The sequence below is a fragment of the Vitis vinifera genome, chromosome 1 (assembly GCF_030704535.1).
Source record: "Vitis vinifera cultivar Pinot Noir 40024 chromosome 1, ASM3070453v1".
NCBI lineage: Eukaryota > Viridiplantae > Streptophyta > Magnoliopsida > Vitales > Vitaceae > Vitis > Vitis vinifera.
Window position 1 is genome coordinate 5,975,449 of NC_081805.1, and position 24,965 is coordinate 6,000,413.

The 24,965-nt window shown below is 35.5% G+C and overlaps 4 protein-coding genes across 4 annotated transcripts; 1 reads left to right on the plus strand and 3 right to left on the minus strand.

Moving 5' to 3' along the window:
- The first annotated feature begins 131 nt into the window (after positions 1-131).
- On the plus strand, positions 132-7,168 carry LOC100245684 (protein OBERON 3). Its single transcript, XM_002281573.5, has 2 exons — positions 132-2,572; positions 6,410-7,168. The coding sequence occupies exons 1-2, from the start codon at positions 700-702 to the stop codon at positions 6,997-6,999; spliced, it is 2,463 nt and encodes an 820-aa protein (XP_002281609.2). The 5' UTR covers positions 132-699; the 3' UTR covers positions 7,000-7,168.
- Positions 7,169-7,712: 544 nt separating this feature from the next.
- On the minus strand, positions 7,713-8,901 carry LOC100268001 (probable ascorbate-specific transmembrane electron transporter 1). Its single transcript, XM_002281584.4, has 4 exons — positions 8,743-8,901; positions 8,617-8,665; positions 8,185-8,384; positions 7,713-8,051 (listed from the first exon to the last, which is right to left on the minus strand). Exons 1-4 carry the CDS (start codon positions 8,899-8,901, stop codon positions 7,713-7,715), a joined length of 747 nt encoding a protein of 248 aa, XP_002281620.1.
- A 2,696-nt stretch (positions 8,902-11,597) lies between these two features.
- On the minus strand, positions 11,598-12,820 carry LOC100262850 (probable ascorbate-specific transmembrane electron transporter 1). The gene is made up of 4 exons (XM_002281591.2): positions 12,581-12,820; positions 12,425-12,473; positions 11,986-12,185; positions 11,598-11,858 (listed from the first exon to the last, which is right to left on the minus strand). The coding sequence occupies exons 1-4, from the start codon at positions 12,737-12,739 to the stop codon at positions 11,598-11,600; spliced, it is 669 nt and encodes a 222-aa protein (XP_002281627.1). The 5' UTR covers positions 12,740-12,820.
- A 4,693-nt stretch (positions 12,821-17,513) lies between these two features.
- LOC100244034 (probable transmembrane ascorbate ferrireductase 3) lies at positions 17,514-18,844 on the minus strand. Its single transcript, XM_002285101.4, has 4 exons — positions 18,579-18,844; positions 18,422-18,470; positions 17,997-18,196; positions 17,514-17,869 (listed from the first exon to the last, which is right to left on the minus strand). The coding sequence occupies exons 1-4, from the start codon at positions 18,738-18,740 to the stop codon at positions 17,606-17,608; spliced, it is 675 nt and encodes a 224-aa protein (XP_002285137.1). The 5' UTR covers positions 18,741-18,844; the 3' UTR covers positions 17,514-17,605.
- Between the last annotated feature and the right edge of the window lie 6,121 nt (positions 18,845-24,965).

A 24,965-nucleotide genomic window follows, 5' to 3' on the forward strand; every position in this document is an offset into this window, starting at 1 on the left:
CGATTTAAAATCATAAAACCATATAGCTAAATTTTGATACAGACTCTTTTGTAAAAAAGACGGTGAAAAATTATAAGAGAACTGTTTTCAGAAACGATTTTTTTGGAGAACATTCCGAGCATACCCTTAACCTTCCAACTTTCTCAAACAACATGCCATGCACACAAGTTGGCATTTAACCTTTTCTTTGAAGATGAATAAAGCTTGAAATAATAAGGCTCAAGAAAGTTAATTTGACAGTATGCGAAGAAACTTATCCATAATTGATGGCATTATGAGATGGAAAAAGTCAGTTAATTTAAGTCAAATGATTATCAATCATATGTTTTTAAATCATGAACAGGTTGTCCATGAAGAATAAAGTAAGAGCTTAGAAAATTTTGAAGAGGTGAGAGAGAACGGGAGAGGAGGAGAAGTTGAGTAATTGATGGAAAAACGAGGGTCAATTGAGTAAAGTTGGAAAGGAGAGGAGAGAAGTGGGAACTATCGGCGTCGGTTGATTGGTGTGAACCCAGAAAATACGGCCGTTACAGACAGGCATGGTGTGCTCAAGATTCCAAGAAACCTCGCAGAACATGTACTGAGCAGCCCCCCACCCCTCCCCGGATTCTCTCTCTTATTCTCGAGACTGCACCTCAAATCTCTCTCTTTGTCTCTCTTCTTGGTACTATCTCTCTCTCTCTTTGTTTTTCTGCTACCATGTTGATGAGGGACAAAGATCTCTCCCATGGATCAGATAATTGTCAATCCACGCTCTCAAGACGCGTTTCCGACCAAAACCTTGAGATTCCAGAAGAGAAAATCGGGTTTCCTGAAAAGGGCATCGAGTTTCTCAGAGAGTCGGGGATGGGTCGTGATGGGTTTCAATCGAAACCCTTAAAAATTGGGACCTCAGGGTCTCAAGAGTTGACTCTTAGCTATCTTTGTGATCCTTCCAAATTGGGGTTTTCCGAGAAAGAACTTCCCGGAAAAAATTACCTGAATTCCCTGGACAAAGTTAGTTTCAAAGGAAAAGAGGTGATTACGGAGGATCCGAATCAAGAGGACAGATGGGTGGAGAGAGATTTCCTGAATTTGAACGAAATTAGGGGAAATTCCTCCAAGCGAGAGGTCGAAGAGGAGGCTGAAAGAGAGACTAGAGAGAAGAAACCGAAGCTGGAAACTCTCAATCTCTCTCTAGCCTTGCCTGATGTGTCGCTCTCTCTAACCGCGTCCAATCCGGTGCAAAATGCGGGGCCTCCTGTTCGGCCTAGGCCTAGCAGGAGCATACAATCTCTGGAACCCTCTAACAACAATACCCAAACAACATGTTCTAATGATTTCACAGCAGCATCCTTGTCGTATTCCTATTCTCACCCATTTTCTCACAACCCCAGTTGTTCACTCACCCGTAATTCTACTGAGAATTATGAGTATTCAGTTGGGAGAGAGGCTGACCAAATTTGGAATTGCGGGGAGGGTACTAATGGGTCCGTTCACAGTCGGTTTAAGCCTATTGGTGATGGGGTAGGTTTGTCAAATCACGGCGGTGGAGTTTATCCATTGATGCAAGGTAGTCGTATGATCAATAAGGAGCCATGCAATAGTCTTCATAGGGCAGCAAGCTCTGAAAACCATTCATTCTTCCCCTCCGAATTGCCTGCAAGGCCGAGAATGGATACTCAATCCGGGGACTCGAGAGGGAAAGGTTCTGAGCATTTGAGAGGTTTAGAAAATTTGGATGGAGGAAGGGCTCGGAAGCTTTCTAGGCCGGAGAGGATTCTCCGAGAAATTGTATCCGACTCTGTCCCTCTCATGGCTCAAATAATTCAGGAGCTTCCCAATGAAACAGTTGAATCTACTAAGGAGTACTTGAAGAATATAATTGCAGCACCTGAGAAGGAGGAGTTGGTTGACCTCCAGAACCGGCTTGAGAGGAGATCTGATCTTACTTCTGAGACTCTCTCCAAGTGCCACAAAGATCAACTAGACATTTTTGTTGCAGTGAAAATGGGTCTTGGAAACTTCTTATCGGGTAAAAATCGTCTCCCTAATACCGAGTTGGTGGAGATTTTCTTGCTCACCAGATGTCGAAATGTGAATTGCAAGGCCATGTTGCCTGTAGATGATTGTGAATGCAAAATTTGCTCAGCAAACAAGGGATTTTGCAGGGAATGCATGTGTCCCGTCTGTGTGAAATTCGATTGCGCAAACAACACTTGTAGTTGGGTTGGCTGTGATTTTTGCTTCCATTGGTGCCATGCTGCCTGTGGCATTCAGAAGAATCTCATTAAACCAGGTCCTAGCTTGAAGGGGCCTTCAGGGACTACTGAAATGCAATTTCACTGCATTGGGTGTGATCATCCTTCCGAGATGTTTGGGTTCGTTAAAGATGTGTTTTTTGCCTGTGCAAAGAACTGGGGTGTAGAAACCCTGATAAAGGAACTTGACTGCGTTAGGAAGATTTTCAGGGGAAGTGAAGATTACAAAGGCAAGGAGCTGTACAATAAGGCTGAAGAGATGCTCTGCAAGCTTGAAAGTAAAATGATATCTCCTTCAGATGTCTGCAATTACATCATTCAATTTTTCAAATGTGAGTCCCCAAACATTACCCTATTACATTTTTCGTCTTATTTCAACTGTTGATTCTTTTTATGAACTGGGTGATTTCTTTGACATTTGAAACACTTTTACGAATTATGGATGTACAAGATTTGGTTTCTCTTTTGCTAGTCTCATCATGAAAGATGGTTTTGTTACATAAATGGATCCTTTTCTGATTTCAATGGATGACTTACTAATGTAAAATTTATGTTAATATCTGCTTGTCTTAGATTTTTTGCTGTGCAAAATTTATGTCAATATCATAGAATCTTTTTTATTTTTTTATAATTCCATTAATGCAAAGATTGAGATTCTATATTTAGGGAGTATAGTTTCAATGATAATTTTATTAAGTACATATTCCCTGATAACTATGAAAATGTGAAGGACACAAACCTTTAGTACTCCATAATACTCCATGTTTGATAGCAGTGGCAAAAGGCCCTTTTATTCTTTGCTTTTTTATTTTTAAATGAGAAAATCTAGTGCACATAGCCCCCTGGTTAGCTCAATGGCGCTGCCCTCTGTCAGTGAATCAAAGGTCCTGAGTTGGGTTTGCTTCCTTGACGGTTTAGATAAATGTCTCATTATCAAGTTTCCAAATGGGTGCAACCCTGATACTGATGGAGCATGAAAGCTAGACCAGTTACCTAAAAAAATAAAAAGGAAATAAATAGGAGCATGAAAGATAGACCAGTCACCTAAGATATAAAAAGGAAATAACACAAGAAATAAATAAGAGCTTACTAAAGATCCACTTTTTATTTATTCATTTGAGTATAATTCTGCTTTTGAGGCAAAATAACAAAATGTATTTGGTGATATTTCAGATTTTATTATCCTTTTTTTAAGAAAAAAAAAATGGAATAAATTCTATTATTTAACTTATCCTTTGGTGAATTAATTTTGGGTTTAGTATTTCTGGGAATTGCTCTGGCTTCTCTGACTCTTAATATTAACAATGTAAATAGAAAAGACATATTTTTCCTCTGCTTGGCTTCACCCCTCAAAACGTAAATCTCATATCCTCCATGGTTTCGTATTCCTTGGCTTCACCACCAATGTTATTGAAGAAATTCAAAAAGCTGAATCTCATATCCTCCATGGTCTCATCTTTCCAAGAGTATAATGATCTCATGAGTATCCTCTTCAACTTCAGAAATGGTATCTTGGACCCCTCCAAGATTCTTCTATATTTGTCTTTCCTAATACACCAATCAATTGAATGAGAGTTGTTCAAAAAGGTGATGCCTAGGCAAGTGCCTTGACTAAGGGATTGAAGCAATAGGGGCAGACCTTCTCTTTTTACTGGAGGTGAGTTGTTCCTTTACGAAAGGAAAAAAGGATCTAGTGATGATCATTTGAATTCCAATGATGATTATGATGTCTAGAGATTCTCTAGGATGTTCGCACTCTTGTTTTTATGTTACTTTTGATTCTTTTAATGCTTGGGGAACTAGAATTGGGAAGTAGACATAATAAGCCTTTTACCTGTATAGACTTGATGCTTTAAACAATTATTATTATTTTGTTAATTCCCAGAAATATCTTAAGGGATGGAAATTTAATAGTGTTGATTATTGAATGATATTATTATTATTATTATTATTATTATTATCAATGTGACAGTGAAATTGATGCTTATGTTATTCAAAATGAAAGTTAATTAGTTGATATGGTACAGGCGCACACATATGCAGGCCATTGTTTGTTTCTGGCCTTTCGCCTAAGGCAAATTATGGTCTAATCACCTTAACATTGCCTTCCTCATTTGACATCATTGCATCTGCCCCTTGTCCATCAGTCTCCACCCTATAAATCTACTCCATAAAAGTTTTTCTCCCTCTTCCAGTCATTAAATTTCCTGATAAATATCAGATTCCAGTGACTTTCTGTGCTTGTCCAACATTAACAATCTTCCCTCTCCATTTTCTCCATTGTATTAAATAAGTTTGTGATGTTACCATGAAAGAAGTCCATCCATGCCATGCGTGATGCTGGAACATTCAACCTTGTAGAATTGTATTTATTACGAAAATGAAATTCAGAGAGGTAAGAGGGTGTCGTGGACATAGAGGCAGTTACTGCAAATGAAGAATTGATAAAAACATGAGGTGGGCCTTACAGTTATGCTGGCTGTTTCTCGGAGGTCCTTCATCCTCATCCTGGGGGCTCTACTTGTGTCAGTGAGGGGATGGTCCTCCTAAGTAGTAGAGTATTGAACCAAACAAAATTAATACAAGTCAAAAGCCGAAGGAATAGCCAAAATTTGGAGAATCTCCGTTAGCCTCAAACCTAAGGTTTGGTCTTCCATTTGGCAACTTCTTGCTTGAGAATGAAACGAGTAATTTTTGTAATTTCACTTAAAATTGAGTGATTTGGCTTGGGGGATAAGCTGAAGTTTCATTTTTTGATTGGGGTTCAAACTGGGGAGTTGCTTTATACATCATGGTAAAAAATTTCAGGATCTGGATATTATTTGAATTCTAGAATAGTTTGTAAACTAGAATTAATCTCATAAGAAGCTAGGAAGCCAGTGTTGATGGCAAATTTTGGAAGGATTTTGAGAATATTGTTGGGCAGTGTCCTTTGTTATTTTGTACTTTCATAAGGAAATTTTTATATTTTAATTGTTATTGGCTGATTAAGCTTAAAGGCAATGAAAGGGGGAGAAAACCTGCTCTCTCTATGCTCTCTTTCCAGGTGCATCATCTTCTTCTTTCTCTTCCCCTGTTTATTTCTTTGATTTAAGGAACTCAACTAATATTCGTAAAAAGTTATAAATGAATCGTAATTTTCTGAGTAATTTAATGGGTTTTTTGTCCTTCAAGGGTAATTTAAATAATGGGCTTTTTATTATCATCTGGGAGATTTTTGGGGTTTTGGAATTAAGTAGGAAATTTATTAACACTTATCTATGCATTATAAAATGGATCACCACTTACTCTTGACAAAATTCAAAATATGGCTCAATATTTTCTTGAGGGGAATAAGTGTTTTGATGCTTTTGGTTGCTTACCCTGTCTCTTGTCAAAATTTTCAATTAATTGCTTACTGTGGAAGTAACCGAAATGGTTCTATTCTTCCTCCTTCCCTTTCTAAAAGGATCTTAAGAGTTATTTATTTATTTTAACAATTGAATACATGTGTTTGAATTTGAATTTGAATTTGTAGTAACTTAGGTTATCATTTGGTGCTCAAGGCATTGTATACAGGGTCATCATCTATTATACAGATTATGGTTTCTTGCCTTGCCAGTGATTGCTTCTTGTCATTTATGACATGCTTTTAATACATTTGAAACGAGTGTTTCAATTTTTGCATGTAGCCTTTTGGTAATTCAGCAATTATTTGGTAACTACTAACTAGTCATACCAACTTACTAAGTGTTAATTCCTTATGCAATCCTCCACAAGTTGGCCCATTGTTGACTGGAAATCTAAAAGATGGCCATCTGAGATGATAATGATGGATATATGCAATGCATATGTTGCAATGGAAACTGACCCTTAGCAGTTTACATGGAGATTCTTCATTTGCTCATGAGAAATGTGAGCTTAGTCCTTTTTGGCTAGTTATATACATTCTAATGTGTTAAGTGACTTAAAGCTTATTGAACCAGTTGAATCTCCTTTCCATATTAGGGGTATAAGGGTACTCAGATGCAAATAGGATCTGTCACCTTTCCTGCTTTCTCTGCTTGAGCTTTTTATCATTTCTTTAACTTTTGCTGTTGTTTGTCAAAATAATTCTATTGCTTATAGTTATGTAGTGTACTTGGTTGGATAATAAAAGCATCTAAATTGATGGTTTTTGCTGTCAACAGACACAGATGGCATGTCAGATTTTCCTGCTGCTGGTGTAGTTTTGAAAGACTTGACAGCAACTCAGGCAAGCCTTAGAAAAGATGCAGCTCCTCTTCCACCACCTACTTCTCTCTCTCCAAAATCTTCCATTTACAATATGAGCTCTTCAAGTGTACAGCGGGATCTGCTGCTGCATGATCTCCGTCAGAATGACCTCAAAGCCTCCCTCATTGGTGATCTAAAGACCAACGATGAATTTCGGTTTGGGAAGTCATCTAATAAAGATATGTTTGATAGCTTGGAAAGCATTGTACGGATTAAGGAAGCCGAAGCCAGGATGTTCCAGAATCGGGCAGATGAAGCCCAGAGAGAAGCAGAGGGGTACCGACGGATGGTCCATGCAAAGACAGAGAAGTTGGAAGAGGAGTATACTGAAAAGCTTGCCAAACTATGTTTGCAGGAAACTGAGGAAAGGCGGAGGAAGAAACTGGAGGAGCTGAAGGTGCTGGAAAATTCACATTGTGATTACTACAACATGAAGATGAGAATGCAAGCTGAAATTGCTGGGTTGTTGGAGAGAATGGAGGCCACCAAGCAGCAGTGGGTGTAATTTCTGGCTTAATTCCTTTTCCTGACTTTTTTTTTTTGCCTCTTACTCTGTTTCTGGGTTAAATTGGTTGCAATGATGATGCAACCCTTTTTTTTTTTTTTTTTTTCATCTTGGATTCTGGTTGTTTTGTCAAATGCAAATGAATGGTTTCCCTGCGTAAAATTTTAAATATGGTTTCCTTTCTTCTCTTTTCTTGCCGACCAAAAAGGGGGATAAAGGCAGAATGAAATTCATTAAAGAGAAACTGGTTACTGAATTTTGCGGCAAGGAAGACAATATTTGCATTTCAATTTTTCTTTACTTGTTGCATTTGAAAGCTACTGTCGGTAGTTTCTATATATTACAAAACCATGTATTAGCATTCAGCAAAAGCAGTCCAGTCCCGCAACATGGAAGCCAATCCATCATCAGATTGCCGCCCCAACCCCACTCATGCCCCCTTATGTGATAGGATGGAATCAAAGGAAGCTCCACCAATTTTGCCTCTGCCTTTATTCCTCTTAAGCTATCCTATTAATAAAGATCCTCTTTTTGGTGGAGGAAGAATAATGGTGAGAGTTGAGATGCCACCAGCCTTATGGATGGTATTTTGGGTCCAAGGAAGGCTGGTGATCACAGGTCCCTGTAAGTCTTTTAATAACAAAGAATCATACTTTTTTTCAAATATACTAATCCATTGGAATGGAATCATATATTCTTAGTAAGAAAATCAATCATGAATCATTACTGGTCAAGACCACATCAGCCAGACCGATGACAAGCTCGGGGAAGGATATCACTGGGTCTGAGCCCGACTTGGGTGGCAGACAGGAGGGATGGATAACACTGAGACCAACTGCAGTGGCAAATAGGAGGATCAACAGTCCGGTGAAGTTGACTATAAGTGCTTCTTGGCGGCGCAAATAAGTGGATCTCTGAACTAAACCCGTCTCCGCAGTCAATATGGCCATGAGAAAGATGACCATGCCAGCAAACCAGTGCCATGGCATGAGCCTACGCCTTCTCGGCTTTTTTACACCCGGGTACCAGAAAGAGAAGAATGCAAACATCCACTGCAGAGTCACAATCATGGTCCATTTGTTAACTTGATTTCAAAATGAATTATAAAACTATACACTGATTTTTTTAATGAAGTATTATACAATTTAGCCTTAAGATTCATCAGTAGAAAACCAACTGCTTTACCTGCAAACCAAATAAGCAGATGGTGCACAAACCCAGCCAGGAATGCAGGGTGTACATATCTGGCATGGATTCCACGTGGTGATACCTGAAAGCCATACAAACCCCGAAGATTCCAGCCACAAGAGCGATAAAATGCAATATCAGGTGAACCAGTATCGGTGCCCTTCTTTTTCCCTGAACTGCCTTACATGACATGATAGCTGCTTAAAACAATATTCCATCAATTAGTTCATAATATATGATTATTTTCTGGGCATCAGGACTTCCCATGGACATGGAACCATTCCATTCTCTTTTCAAATGCTACCAAAAATTATATATAAACTCATTTTAAATGGTATAGACTTCTCCCACTTTCATTCTTCTATGCTTGCACAATAGGAGGGAGGAGCCTAATCCAATTGGAATAGTGGTGAATTTTCTCTTTCCTACCTTCTCCTCCAATCATGATAAAGCCAACTATCATTAAAAGCGGGTGCACCTGAAGAAGAGAGCAAACAGTGTCATCACAGACATAAATGCATGCAATGTATCTGAGCATTTTTAAGAAGAAATCACATTGAAAATCTTCTCTTTGTTGTCGGATTTGAAGGCGAGGCCGCCTCGAAAATGTAGAAGCCAAACAAGCACAAGAGTGGTGACTGCTATGAGTAACAAATGAGCAGACAGTGTCACCAGCGTTAATGTAATGCGGAAGCTTGAACCTCTACCTGCCATGGCTGTACTCCTCAGGAATGGACCTTTTTATTCAGAAAGAGGGTGTAATTAACTAATTATACTACCAAGTTGTCTCGTTAGTTTGATAAGTACACCACAATAGTATGAAAAAATGGCCGGCAAAGTCAACGGTGGCAATTCCAATGGAATTGTACTTTGATTTGTTGTGCAAACTTTTTGCAGGTTTTCAATAGCTGTCTCTTCTACTGTCAAAATTAAAAAACACAGTTGGTGATTAATTCAAATGTACTAGACGACATTAACAATCAAACATTGAAATTGGCACAACCTGTAATTACAATCTTATCTAGGACTACAGCTCGAGCAAGTTGGTCGTAGTGATGAATAACCCAAATCTGAATTAAGAAACCATCTATTCAAACTCAACTCAACTCAGCCTTTCATCCAAGATACTCTACCCAACTTCATTTTTTAAACTCGAGTTGGTTGCATCAAATTTGAGTTGATCGAGTTAAACTCAGGTGGTTCGGGTTAAATTAGGATTAGTTGGGTTGATTGAGTTGCATGATTCAAAATTAATCGATTTTTAATAAACCTTTTTTCTATATATTTAAACCAAAATTTAAATAATAAATAACACAAAATTTCTTGATAATAATAAAAAAAGTAAAAATAAACTTATATATCTTAAAAGAAAAGTGAAAAAGTATTTAAAAAAAAAACTTATAAATTATTTTTTAAATGGAAAAGTGGGATTGATTTACTAATATGAAAATATCTAGAAAAAAAAAACTTTAAATATTTTAAATTAGTATTATCTTCATCTATTTAAAAATAATTTGAAATATATACACTAGTCATTTAATTATTCCAAAAAATATCCTTTTACTTGTCATGTCATCCAAATCAATTGACAATTAAACTTCTCTGTGTAGATGTTTCATTTCTTTAAGATATTTTATTATTATTATTATTATTAATTTATTATTTAGGAATTTTTTTTCTCTAGAAACATTATAAAGTAAAAATTTGAAAAAAAAAAATTTATTCTAGTATTAATAAGTTAAAAATAAATTCATATTCTTGATATAAATAAACCAATAATAAATTTATATTTATTATATAATATTAATAATTTTTTTAATATAATAACGAATAAAATTTATTATAAGAGTTTTTCAAATATAAAATGTTTTACAATATAGTTGTATTTTGATATATAATATAAAAATAAATAAATAAATATTTTATATTTAATAAGGTAATCATAATTAAATAATTATATATTATTAAATTTATTATTTAATAAACAACCTTATTACTTTTTGAATTGGTAATTATGATTATATAAGATTTGTTCGACAATATTTCTTCTTAAAATTCTAGGAAATAAAAAATATTAATCCTATTTAAATAGGATTTTTTTTACATGATATTTCCTAAACTTTTAAGAAACTAAAATAAGAATCTTATGAAATGTTTGTTTCTAGAGAGAAAAAAAAATTCTCATATAATAAAATAATAAAATAATGATAATAATAATAAAATATCTAAAATGAAAGGAAACATATATACGCAGGAATCTAATTGTCAATCGATTTGAATGACATAACAATTTAAAGGACATTTTTTAGAATAATTGGATGACTTCTTAAAAAATACATATATTTCAAATTATTTTTAAATGGATGAATATAATATTAATTTAAAATTTTTGGGGTTCTTTTTTCCATATATTTTCATATTAGTGAATCAAATCTCACCTTTTTTTTAATGTAAAAATATATGATATAATTATAATTTGATATTTTTTTTTAAAATTTAAAAAGAAAATGAATATTATTATATATGATAATAAATATTATAAAAGTATTAAATCAGATTTGCATTATATTTGGATTATTTGAACATTGACCAAAACCCAACCAAAATTGAGTTTGGGTTGAAAAAACTTATATGAGTTCAAATTGGGTTAGGCCAATCTTTTCAAGTTGCACCCTTAATTATATCTAAGGTTATCATCTATTAAAGAAATTATAAGATGCTTTTAATACATATGAAAAGCCTTTTGGTATTTCAACAATGGTCTAACAATTTAACTTTTTAATTAAATTATTAAATTGATTTATCAAACGCCTTTTAGTGATCCACAATTTTGGCCCGAGAAATGTGAGCTTAGTCATTTTTTACTAGTTATAAAAATTTTCAAATATGCTTTCCTTTCTTCCCTTTTCTTGGCAAGCAAGGAGCATAAATACAGAATGAAATTCATTACAAGAGGCTGGAACGAGCAAAGAGAAACTGGGGAATTCAGTCAGGCATCCTTTTGTAGAAGCCAATACATAATCAGATTGCGCGACTACGCATGCCGCCCCCAACCTAACTCACACCCCCTTATGTGATGTGGAATCAAAGGAGGCACCACCCATTTTGCCTCCGCCTTTATTCCTTTTAAGCTATTGATTAATAAAGATCCTCTTTTTGGGGTTGAGGAAAATTCTGGTAGAGGAAAAATAATGATGAGAGCAAGGATTCCACCAATCTTTTGACATGGATGGTATTTTCTGTCCAAGGAAATGTAAGTGATCACGAACCCCAGTACACCTTTTAGTAACAAAGAATCATACCTTTTCTTTAACTATATATCCTAGTTCATTGGAGTGGAATTATTCATTCTTAGTAAGAAAATCAGTCACCAATCATTGGACATAACCAACAAATTAGTCAGATTGTTGTTAATAACCCCGCGGTAGGATAACACTGAGACTAACAGCAATGGCGAATAGGAGGATCAACAGGCCGGTGAAGTTCACTATAAGTGCTTCTTGGCCGGGCTTGAGCTCCAAATCCTTGAATCTCTGAACCAAACCCGTCTCCGCAGTCAATATGGCCATGAGAAAGATGACCATGCCAGCAAACCAGTGCCATGGCATGAGCCTACCCCTTGTAGGCATTTCTGCACCCGGGAACCAGAAAGAGAAGAATGCAAACACCCACTGCAGAGTCACAATCATGGTCCATCTGTTAACTTGATTTCAAAATGAATAAAACTATACACTGATTTTTGAAGTACAACTATACAATTTAGCCTAAGATTCATCAGTAGAAAACTAACTGCTTTACCTGCAAACCAAATAAGCAGATGGTGCTCAACCCCAGCCAGGAATGCAGGGTGTACATGTCTGGTATGGATTCCTTGTCGTGATACCTGAAAGCTATATAAACCCCGAAAATTCCAGCCCCAAGAGCGATAAAATGCAATATCAGGTGAACCAATTTCTGTGTTCTTTTTGTTCCTGGGACTGTCTTGTATGACATGATAGCTGCTCAAAACAATATTCCATCAATTAGTTCATAATATATGATCATTTTTCTAGGCATCTGGACATCCCATGGACATGGAACCATTCCATTCTCTTTTTCAAATGATACCAAAAACTATCTATGAATTCATTTTAATTAATGGTATAGACTCCTCCCATTTTCATCTGATAAATATGAGGGGAGCCTAATCCATTTGGAACAGTTCAATTTGGGATTCTAAACTCATTTTTTTTCCTACCTTCTCCTGCAATCATGATAAAGCCAACTATCATTAAAAACGGGTGCAACTGTAGAAGAGAGCAAAACAAACAGTTAAAAATGGAAATCTGACAATAACTTCAAATACATAAAAGCATGCATTGCGTATATATGAGCATTTTTAAGAAGAAATCACATTGAAGATCTTGTCATTGTCGCCGGATTTGAAGGCGAGGCCGCCTTGAAAATGTAGAAGCCAAACAAGCACAAGAGTGGTCACTGCTATGAGTAACAAATGAGCAAACAGCGTGACCGGTGTTGCTGTGATTTGAAAGCTTGAACCTTTAGCTGCCATTGTACACCTCAGAGAGTAATGGAGAGCGCTAAGCTTACGGCCTTGAAATCTTTGCTATAATTGAAGAATGTGAGATTGAAGAAATGGACCTTTTTGTTTACACAGAGGGTGTAATTATACTACCAAACTGTCTTGTTTGCATGAGTACATTAAAAAAAAGTAAGAAATTTGGAACGAGTCTGGCCGGCAAATTCGAAGGTGGCAATTCCAATGGAAATTAGACTTTGATTTGTTGTATCGAACTTTTTGCAGCAATTCTATTCAACTGCTTTGTTTCTTTTACGGCCAAACAAAGTTGGTGAATACAAGTGTACTTGACGACATTCACAATCAACATAGAAATTGGCACAACCTCTACATTATAGTTTGTCCCATATCCGGTATAGAATCAGCCGCCACAAGCAAACTCACAGGCTGGGCCACAAAGTTTCAAGTGAAAAAAACTCCAAGAAGTGCATGGGATTTTTTTCTCGAATCAGCCCAAAAGTTTTGGGCCTTTTTCTTGGCTGCAGTCGGTTAGCAGGAAACCATTTGGCAAAAAAATGAATTTCAAACAACAAACCATTTTCCTTTCCTCTCTATGCAAGAAAAGAGTGGGATTTTGATGCTTCGCTTGATTTCGCTGCAGTATCATTTAAGTTGGGTTTGAAGCTTATTTGAAAGTACTTCCATGTTTAAATGCGATTCTAGATTAAAATTTGATATATTACAAAAGAAAATTTCTAAGATACTGTGGTGACATCCACCTTGACGATTGTTTTCTCCAAGCAGGGGAGCAGGGATCCTCCAAGCAAGGAATAAATGACCAGGCCGGCTGGCTGGTTTGCAGAGTTGCCATATCTTAGCAAGAGGAGTGTTTTACGGTCTGGGAACCTGAGGCAATTAAGAACAGAAAGACGTTCAAATCATGATCGTAAAACATACTTTTGTTAAACACGGGTAAATAGATAAATGAGATCTGAGATTAAGACTAAAATAGACTATTTTGATTTAATACTTCAAATTTTTTATTTTAAACTGTGATAATAAGTTATTTTATTAAATATATTTTACTTAATAATTTAAATTAAGTTATTAAATCATATTAACTTGTTAAGTTAATTTATCAAACAACATCTTACTTTTTTACGTAAAAAAAAACTGCAAACACAAAAGAATTGTTGTCAAGGCTTACAAGTATGGCAATTTGGAGGAGGATTTGGCAGCCTAAGCGTCAAAAGTGATCAATTCTAATAACATGGAGAGGAAAAAGTAGGTTTTTAAGACATCTACTTCATAATGGGGCAAAAATTCTCGATGCATGTTTGATAAAACTTAATATTTATTATTTAATAATTTAAATCAACTCAAGTTAAAATTTATTACTTATTTTTTTACTTTAAATATTAATATTATTTGATAAAATTAACTTAAAATTTAATTTAAGTTATCAAATTAACATATTTACCCTCATTGGTTGTAAATAATATTTATCATCACTAATTTTAATTAATATTTATTTTTATTTATCTTAAATAATAAATTTATTTATTAAACATTCATATTTAAAGTATTGTAAATGAGGTAATTTTAAAATATTTATTATAAAAAAATGTGTCAAGAATGTGGAGTCATCGTTATTAAATATAATTTTTATTAGATGTGGGTAAATAAGGGAAAAAAATATTTGATATTAAATATATTTTTAGTAGATTTTTATTAACAATAAATTAACTACTTTGATTTAATACTTAAAATTATTTTAAATTTTAAGTTATAATATTAAATTATTTTATTAAACATATTAAATTTACTTAATAACTTAAATTAAGTTATTAAATCACTTTTAAATCAACATGTTAATATACTAAACACTAAAAAAAAGATAAATATCTCATACTTTTGCGTTCTTCAAGAAGTAGTATCTAAGGATCTGTTTGGCAATAGTTTTCAAGAATAATTTTTTGTTTTTTAAAACAAAAAACTGAAAAACACATTTGATAATAAAAAATTGTTTTCTATTTCTTGTTATTAGAAAACAGAAAAAATAATGTTTTCATATAACATCTTTTAGTTGTTTTCACTTGTTTTAAAAAATAATTATACGAACATATATAATGATTAAAACTAAAGTTTTAAATATAAAAATTATTTTTAAAACATATTTAAAAATATTAAAAATATTTTGAGTTCTCAAATAAACTTTTATTTTATAAAGTATGTAGAATAGTTTTTAAAAATTGTTCTTAAAAACTATTTTTCAAAACTGTTCTAAATAACTATCACGAAACAAGGCCTAAGCTACTGGGGTTTAGATGGCCTCCTTGGTTAGAAAGAAATTTAAGGAAATGAGATAAACTTGGGAATGATCGTGCCTACCATAGGGTGCACCGTGACCGAGCACACAAAGGAAGAATATTGAAGTTTGGGACATGTATTGGAAATATACCTACGAAATTAGGGAGTTGAGACATTTTTGGCGAAGGAAGATGAGCTGATAGAGGAAACCCATAAAATGGAAGGGACGAATAATAATCTGGTTATTGCTCAAAAAAGGGTTATTTCCCTCATACAAGGGTCACAATGATGACTTTAGGAGATGTTGCGGCTACATCTTCCTCCAAGTTGGCGTACTTAAACGATCTCAAGAATGAGTCCTTCATTACTGATCGATTTCTTCGTGTGAAGGGACTCATACAAGTCTGATCAATTGACGGGTAACCCTCACTTGCAAGCTATCCTAGTGGGAGCATCTTGGTAGCACTTGTACCAAGGCAGCATTGAACCTCCTGACATACTCCCTAAGATTCTTCCTCCACCGTTTTTGATGTCAAAGAAAAGACTCCATGTCTCTCATCTGTTGTGAAGAGCACATGTACTGAGAGATTAAGATGGTGCGTAATCGAAGAATGAATGGATCGACCCAATTGGGAGATTGTGGAACCATACTAGAACAAGGCCCTGCAGATTGGATAGAAAATACCTTGCAGAGAAGAGAGCGTTAATTATTTCATTACATTATAGTCAGGAGTTGGCGGAAATGCATCAAGTGATCTACCAAATCTATCGTTCCATTGTAGATTTGGAATTTTGGAATGACAAATCCATTAGGAACTTCAACTTGTAGAATGTGAGGTGAAAATGAAGTTCGTAATAGGCCTTAAACACCGCAGTTGACCATCTATTGAGAAGATCGTCCCTTCATTAAGTGAAGTTCCTATTAGGCCTTAAACAAACAGCTTTATCAGCTTGCTTCGAGGCAATGGTGTGAGTATGGTGCATTGGGTAGGAGACTGTCTCCCACGTAGTTACGTTCTAAGTTCTTCATCATCTTGCATCGGCAACTCATTCTTCTGTAACAACATTTTGATTTGCTGATAAGGCTGCTCCCTTTGCCGCCCCTCCATTTGTTCCTACAGACAGACGCCCAAGGGTGGTGCCTCTCCTCCCTAGTGTTGAAAAGAGGGTCTTTTAAGGGGTCTTTGAGCTTCTAGTGAACTTCTGGCTTAGAAACTATTTTACATTCCCACAAATATCACGAAGTATGCTCTCTAGCTTAAAAATTTACGCAATATTACCATCAACTTTTCTTTAAGACAAATAACAAATTTCCTACAAAGTATCTTAGGCTCTTTTAATTGTTGACAATTTTTTAAAACACTTTTCTTTCTCTACAACAACAAAACAGTTTTTGTTATAGGTAATCATTTTGTATATGTTTTAAATGTCTTAAAAATGTTCTTCACGCACGTATTTTAAATATAGCGAAATCACCTTTCTTATTTTTTTTCTCCCAACCCTACTACTAAGAAAGATGTTCACTTTTTAACATATCCTATATATGCAAGTTCATCGGCTTGATACCATATAATAGAACTCATATTTGATAGAACTATTAGATCGAGGAGTTTTCAAAAACTATTTTTAAAAATTATTGTACATACAAATATGGGGTACAATCTTAATGTTAATATTTTTTTCAAAAGAATATTTTCCCTTTGATTACAAATTGAGGACAGACAACGAGAATGTTTTATTTGTTTTAAAAGTTAAAGGGTGTAGAGTGCCTAATTCCTAAATGACTTTATTAAAAGGTAAAGAACAAGTATGTAATCGTTTTGTGATTTCTTGGACTTATAATAAGATTTTATGAAGCCTTTTCTTTTTTGTGAAACTTTTTTTCCCTTTTAAGAGTCATTTTACCAATCTAAGTCCTTTAATAAAGGAATTCATCATTATTTAATTAAATTTGGAATTTAATTCAAAGAATTTGGTTTCTTGATTTTAACAGCTTATTTACTTAACTAAGGAAATTTGCAAATGAGAGAATATTTATTTTTTTAATTATCTTTTAAGAAGATTTATTTTTTTAAAACAAAATTGTTAATGAGAGAATATTTATTTTTAGTATTTTTTTTTAATTATTTACTTCAATTGCAAAATTTGATTTTATTTACAATTTTAAATTTTGTAACCTTCTAAATTTCATTATATATCCTCTTTTGAATAGATGTCATGTATATAACGTGCGTGATCCATCACTCGAGTTTAAATTTTATTGAATTGAGAAATCATAATTTTCAAAATTAATTTAATAATAATTTAATTCATAAAAAAATTTGATGTATATAACTGTTTTTTAGAATTATTTTTGAAAACAACCTGCAACGCGTCGTTTACGGATGAAGTAAAAGCCATGCAATCTTCCACCAGAGGGGCGAAATTTCACCCATTTGTCATTTGGATTTGCACTCTTAAGTTAAATGTAAATTAAGAACAACACAGGAAGCCAGTGTGCTTCAAGTTAAATGTGAATTAAGAAAACAATTAAAATAAAATAATGTAGGTAACATGAATCCAATTGAGGAATCGGCAAAATAAAAGAAATCACACATAACGAGCAAACACAAGGGAAAAATCAACGAAAATGCCAAAGAGAAGGATTGAAAGTCCAAGGAAGTTGATTGTACGAGCTTGATTCGAGTGGTACTTGTCTCCCAAGAGTGTAGCTTTCTCCATCAACCCGGTCAGGGCAGAGGATATTGCCATGTATAATAGGGCCCTACCCCCACATATGTGCCATGGAAGCGCCCTTGCTCTTGTCCCTGGCGAAGCTTTTGGAAACATGAACAACACAAACCCAACCAACCACTGCAAAATACGTACAAGTCAGAAAAACAAGAGGGTGAAGCTTCCGTTAATAAATGGAGTGTTTATCCGATTCATGCCAGACATGGTATTTTGGATAATAGATGAGGTTATTGTTAGGTTGTTTTACCTGCAAGAGAAAAATGCTGAAGGTGGCAATGCCTACCCATGAATGCAAGCTATAGAAATCTTCTATGTTCTCCTTGTTATGAAACTTTAAAACAGCATGTATTCCAATAATTCCCATACAAATAGCAATCAGGTGAAGCAGCATGTGAATAAACTTCTGGACAGGTTTTTCTGCTGCTATCGTCTTGTATGCCATCATTCCTGTTCACCCCGCCAACCTAAGAATCATTTCTTTTTGCATTTTGAATGTATGACAGAAAAAAGAGAAAAGGAAATAAAACCTCATGACAACTATTTTAGTCTCAAGTATCTGGAAGTTGCTAAGTTTTCTTTTGTTTTCCTTCGTTTTCTTGGCAACCAATTAAATAAAACACTTAAATTTGGAAAGAAAGAAGTGTCTTAGAGAAAAGTTACACAAGTTTTCACCTTCACCCGAGAGAAAAATAAGCCCAAAGAACATCATGAATGGGTGAACCTGACAAAAGAAAGTAAAACAAGGTTTAGTACGTGCACTAGAGTTCAATTTGTTGTGTAATTTTTGTTTCAGAAAGTAATTAACAAGAAAGCATGGAAATCAACTTACATTAAAAATACGTTCTGAAATGTCAGATTCAAGATTAAGACCTCCACGATAATGCAATAACCAAAACAGCAATAGGATGAGAGATAAGATGCCAAACGAGTGTGCTAGCACTGTTAAACCGGAGGTTGACCGCCGAAACATGACCCTACCAGTAGCGTCCATGGCGGAGGGCAATGTGTAAAAGTTGAAACTTGGATGAAGGAAATTAAAGGTATTTTGGGCTAAAATTTTCTGTTTCTGATGATGTTTGTTTAGTGGGTTTTTTTTTATAGATATCTCCTGTCACTAAAATGTATAAGAGAACGCTTTGTTCAGGTATTTCTTGATTAGCAAGGTTGGAATATTTGTGTGAGGAGACTTTGAGCTTTAGCAAGGCATAACCGGAGGAAATTAAGCCAGCTAAAAGCCAAAAAGCATACCCAGGGGATTTGTTCCAGAGCAGTACTACCCATGCGTGAAAGCATCATGGCCATCCACTGGTAAACCTTTTAAAGTCCATTACTTTCAATGATTCAAACAGTTAAGAGGAGCTAGCTAGTATGGGAAGTGGCAGCACAGATGGGTGTCATCGCAGTCCCTTGAAGCCAGAGATGAATGGAAATGGTCATCAGTCCATGACTCCATGCTATAGAGATGCTTAATTAATAATCATTTGATTTGTATCATATGTGTACATAGGACATCAACTGATTCTGATCCTAAAAGACTGCAAAAAAAAAAGCACCAACATCCCCCAATAATAAAAGCAGGACAAGTCTCAATCAGGAAAACGATGTTTTGCATAAAGCAGCATATGGTTAAAAGCTTTGTGTGTGAAAGAGGGGCCCTGGTAGACCATGACAAGCACCTTTTACACTGCAGCTAAGGAGTTTAAATAAGGTTTCAGAATGCACAACATGAAAAGCTGAAATAAATGTAGTAAAAATTGGAGAAGGGGGCTCTGATTCTTGGGCTAGCTACGTTACACGGACATAGCTCCGAAAACGAAAAAGAATAAAAAAGTACATGAGGAATGGGATAGGCCACAGATGTTGCCTAAGTAAGGAACATTTTCGTTGCTCACCACATATTCCATTTAATGCTTCTCACCTCTTCTTTGTTTCATGCAACTTTTAGTAATGGTGAATTGCTTTAAGTAAAGCATATATGTCATTCATGTCCCCATGCATGTCATAAGATTTGAGCTTGACCCAGATGAGTTTGACGGATCTTCCACAAAAGAAAAAAGCTGAAGTTATCCGATTCCTTGGAGGTAATTTTTTTGCTCATTAGAAAGAGGTTCCAAAAATTAACTTGGCAATTATCTTTCAAACAAAAAACTTCATGGGAAATTTACACCCTGATAGGTGTGTTCCATAATACATTGTCAATTGGCTTCTTTAAGTTAAGAGAACTCATTTTTATAATCCTTGCAGCCAACTTTCTGTTCATTTACTTTATTTTTCTTTCATGGAATTACTTAGCAGAGTTTCGACTGATCACTCCAGCTCTTTTCTGAATTTGCAGACTGTCTTATTTGTTGTTTCTTTAGTTTCTTAAGAAAAATATTGTATCTGAAGTACCAGGATCCTCAATTCAATTGTATATTCAATGCGAGAGTGCTTTCAAGTATGAACAACAGAAAGAAAAGGTCTGCCAAGCAGTTGATCACAGCCCATTTCCTTTTATACCGGCCTGAAATTCAAATGGCCCATAGACCTCCGGTTGTTGCAAGGTCATCTGAACCACTTCCAAAAGAAACATGAAAACCTGAATTGAATTCAGTAGTGTCAGTAAAAGACTCTATGGTTGAAATGCCAGTAGTAGTATTTAACGCTGTAATTTGGGCGGATTGGATTGGGTTGATCGTTAACTCAAGCTCAGCCCAATCCAACCTTCAATTTGATATATTCAATCCAATTCAATCTCATTTCCTTAAGTTCAATTTATTTGAGTTACACTCAAATTAGTTGAAGATTCAAAATTTATTAATAATAATAAAAATATAAAAATAAATTTATATATCTTTCTAATATATATATATATATATTGATATTTGTGATGGTGGCTTTCTTGGTTTTGAGTCTTTAATTTCTAAAAGTAGGCTAGCCACTGAAAAACCATCAATGTATTAGACTTGGCCTTAGGCCACTATCCAAGCTTGAGCCCCTCACCATTAAAGTGGCTAGCATTTCCATCGATCCATTAGAACATTTATTAACACAACCTAGCATTCAACACATTCGAGTACCTAAGCCAAATGACTCGTCTCATTTACAAGAGACATGCTTTTGTAAAAAAGAACATATTTACCTCAACAAGTGTTTCTTCAATAAAAACACAACAAAAATTTTTAAAACACAAACATGATTACACAGTACTGGATGAAACTCCCAATTCCCCATTATGGTGACATGATGGCATGTAATGGATTGGCTGAGAATATAGTACCGTGGTTCCTGATTCCTGGTTCAGCCACAAGCAGCCCAACACCCTTCATAAAAGACCGTGGTCCTGTTAGGTTTTAGTAATGGAAAATGTTCTCTAAAGATAGCTGTACAAATCAATACCATTCTGAGACATTTTCAAACCCAGGCAAAGTAATTTCACCAAGGAAAAAACTGAAAAGAGAGAGAAAAAGGGGAAGTGTGGGGCTAGCAGCTAGCTGACATGAAAGCAAGGTCTTCATCAGAATAAATATTTATAGAACGAAAGCTCGGAAAAGAATGCCTCTGTCACAAGTCACAACCACCATGTAACTGTGATCATTGCTTTTTGCAAATCCCATAGATGGAATATCTAGTAATCATGGAATAACAATCAAGACTTTGAAAAATAACGAGAGGGAGAGAGAGTAATGGTTGCATCAATTATGATCAAGTCTTTTTTTTTTTTTTTTTTTTTCCCATTCCTTGTGTTTTGAAGAGAATGAAAAGGAATCGAATAACCAACTTGAGAGGGAAAATGGTCAACCGTAAAAGTAAAGTTTTAACATCACTAGCACCGTTTGTCATTATCTTTGGTCACATACATGATACAGCTAGATTATTCATTTACCTTTGAAAAAATATGATCTCTACTTTCTAAAGGAAATCAGTGAAGCAACCAACTAAAGGCAAAAACACAAAGAAAACTTGTTTAGTCCATGCGAGTTAAGTCAAAAGAGGAAGAAAGCTTAAACGAAAAGAGAAAGTAAAAAACAAAAAAAAATGAGATCAATTGCTTTTGTGTGGAGGAATATAAAGGATTACATGATGTTTATTTATTTATTTATTTATTTAAATGATTTAGTGGATAAAGATATTTGTCACTAGGATAGAGATGGTTCTTAGCCATATAATGCAAAGGGCTCCCTGCCTTTGACATAGTCCACAACTCATTTTTTTTCCTTTTTCTTTTACGTTTTCGTCCTTGTGATGGGTTAGACATGTAGTGGGACAAATTTTCTTATCTGCGTAATTGGGAATAAGGGCTAAGGATGAGTTCAGATGCAATGAAACCAACAGAACTGATGATGAAATGGCATGGGGATGGGGGTGGGGGTGTGTTTGAACAGAAACTCAGCTGTTTTTTAATCCCATTCATGTCTTAAATCTGGGAACGCATGTGGAAATCTTTCGATCTGAAAATTAATGGGAAAATAGAAAGAACGTAAAGCTAATTCGTTCTTATTTTACAATCTCTCCATACCAGCTGTATCATATATATCTGATGTTCCAATCATATTTTGTTCATAGAATGACATCCACACGCCACACATGGGCGATGAAACCAGAGGACAAGCCTATGAGATAGGCGAAAAGGAATGAAGACAGAGGCTATAGAAAAGGTAGGGTGGTGGAATGAGTGAAGCGAGAGGCGCCTAAGGTGTATAATGATAGAAGGGAAAGCAATAACACAGAATATTAAGCACTAAAAATCGGAAGGGAGGCCTAGGGCCAAGGCCATCATCTCGCCACATTAACGCGTGGGGACTGCATATTCCCACTAGCCCATGCGGATGATGACCCTCCCCCATGGCCTCCATCTAACCGCTGGATGCTGATTTAGCCATGGATGTGGACATTCGTCCACACAGCCTTCCACCCCAAAATGAAGCTTCTCTAATCCCCACCATGCCCGCCCACGACTCTTTCAACTGTCCCACACCGCACACAACCTTAACCCCCCATTTCTGTCATAATATGCATCGCCATTTTCTGCAACAGCTTGCAAGTAAACCATCACAATCCCAGGATTAATACATCTCATCTCACCCCACACATCACCATTGTTCTTTTGCACATTGTGGGGCTTTTAGCAATATTTCTCCATATTTTCCTTTCTTTTTTTTTTTTTAACCAGGAAAATGACGTGATGAGCATCCGGGTTCATGATTGTGATGATGATCCGTTGATGGACAGCTGTCAACACATTGTAGTTTTCTGAATGACTCGGAATATGTTGTAGACTTATTCGAGTACAGAAAAATTAAGCTTCAAAATAATATCTCTTGATGAGATGATTCCAATTGTAGAATCATATCACCCATATCTTCTCTTATCTTCCTGCAATACTAACCTCACCCACCCAAATATTTCTAATGAATAACCCTTGTCTTACGTGTTTGAAATGTCGGGAATAAATGACATGAATGGGCCTCCACAAGGCCACTAATTAACACTGTAGAGTTGTTGAATGAAGAGGAACCCACCATTTCACACAGATATTATAATGTTTTCTTGTTTTTTTGGTGAACTCTCGTTTTTATTTTTATTTTTATTTTTCCAATAATATATACACTTAATTATTTATTGGGCTCCACTTTATACCTGCTCTTCTATTCTATCAGTCTGTCACTGTGATTTTTAATTTTATAAGGCTTGTCCAGCGGGAGGCAAGGGAATGGTACGTTACATGCTCAGTAACGGCTACCATTGTCAGTCAAGTTCATATCAAACATCTAAAAAAGCTAGTTTAGTTTTCCATATAGCTAATATGCAATCTTATCCCCTAAAGATAATGACATGGGAATCCAATTGATTACAAAATTAGTAACGACATTCAATTTCAAACCCTCAACCACCACCACCTTCAGCTGTCCAATAATTATAAGCTACCTTCCTTATACAGTTGAAATAAGTAACTAATGTTAGTCGGTTGACGCCGGTTAACCGGAAAAAGTAAATTTATACCCATCCTTTAACACTAAGGTTAATTTTGAAGTTGGGTATTATTTCCCTCAGAATACTTAATAATTTCATTAAGTAATAATAAAGGTGTATAATCTCAACAACTTGGGTTGTGAAAACAGGAAAAACATTTGGAAATTCAGCTGGTAAAAATTTGGAAGATAGTGTTTGATTTTGTGGATTGGTGCTGAGGATGAAAATGTTGCCATCAAGAAAAAATGGCAATGGGCCCAATTTACAAAATTGGAGTGGACACCCTCCGCCTTTTGCTCTTCAAACCTCTGGGCTCCAACCCCCTACTACCCACGCTCACCCTCCTAGCTTTCACGGGTCTTTCTTTCCTTTTTCATGAATCCAAGCTCTAAAGTGGCCTCTCCTCTGCCTTTTGGCTAGTAATGGCTGATGATGTGGTGGGGTGCCACGTATGATCTGGATAAAGCCGAATTCGGCTTCCAAAACCACGTGGCAATCCATATCTGGCCACACTTCAGCAATCGAAAAACCTGATAGGCGTCACTTTGTTTGACACGTTGTGGGGAATAAGCGGATGGTCCCCACCAGCTATTTGTTTTTTCTTTTTCTTTTTTTTTTTTATTTTTATCAAAGGAAAAATGAGAGAACAGAGAAAAAGCTCGATTTCTTAGACAGGCAAACATCCCCCAGGAGGAAGAGAAGCCTCAACCTTGTCTCCCAAGAACAACTTTTTTTGTATGACCAAAATGCCCACACTGGTTAAGTAATATTACCACTGGGGGTCAGATTCTCCACATGTTTTTGTAGTCTAGCGAACCCTCGTGGCGGAATTGGACTCACCGTCTAACTGATCCAGACGGTTGAATGGTGAGTCCAAGTGTCTCCAAAATTCAACTATAAATTTAATGCCACTTCAATTTTTGCAGAATGGTCACAGCCACGCTGCCACAGGTTAGGGTGCCCCTCCTTCCACTCCCGACTCCCTCCTCCTCCGCGTGGTCAAATTTTGAGGCATATAAACTGAAATAAAAATTATTTTCCTTCACCAACACGTACTTAATATTAGAGTATTAATAGACTGAGATAAATTGAAATGAACAAGTGGAGGTTGAAAGGTTACAAAAAATGTGAGGCCACAAAATTCCAAATAAAGGTCTTGGCCGTATCTAGGACGTGGGTCAACATTGCCCACTTGTAAAAATAGATATCAGTGCAAAAAAAAAAAAAATCAATGAAGGTGTAGGTATTGAATTTGCAGGTCACG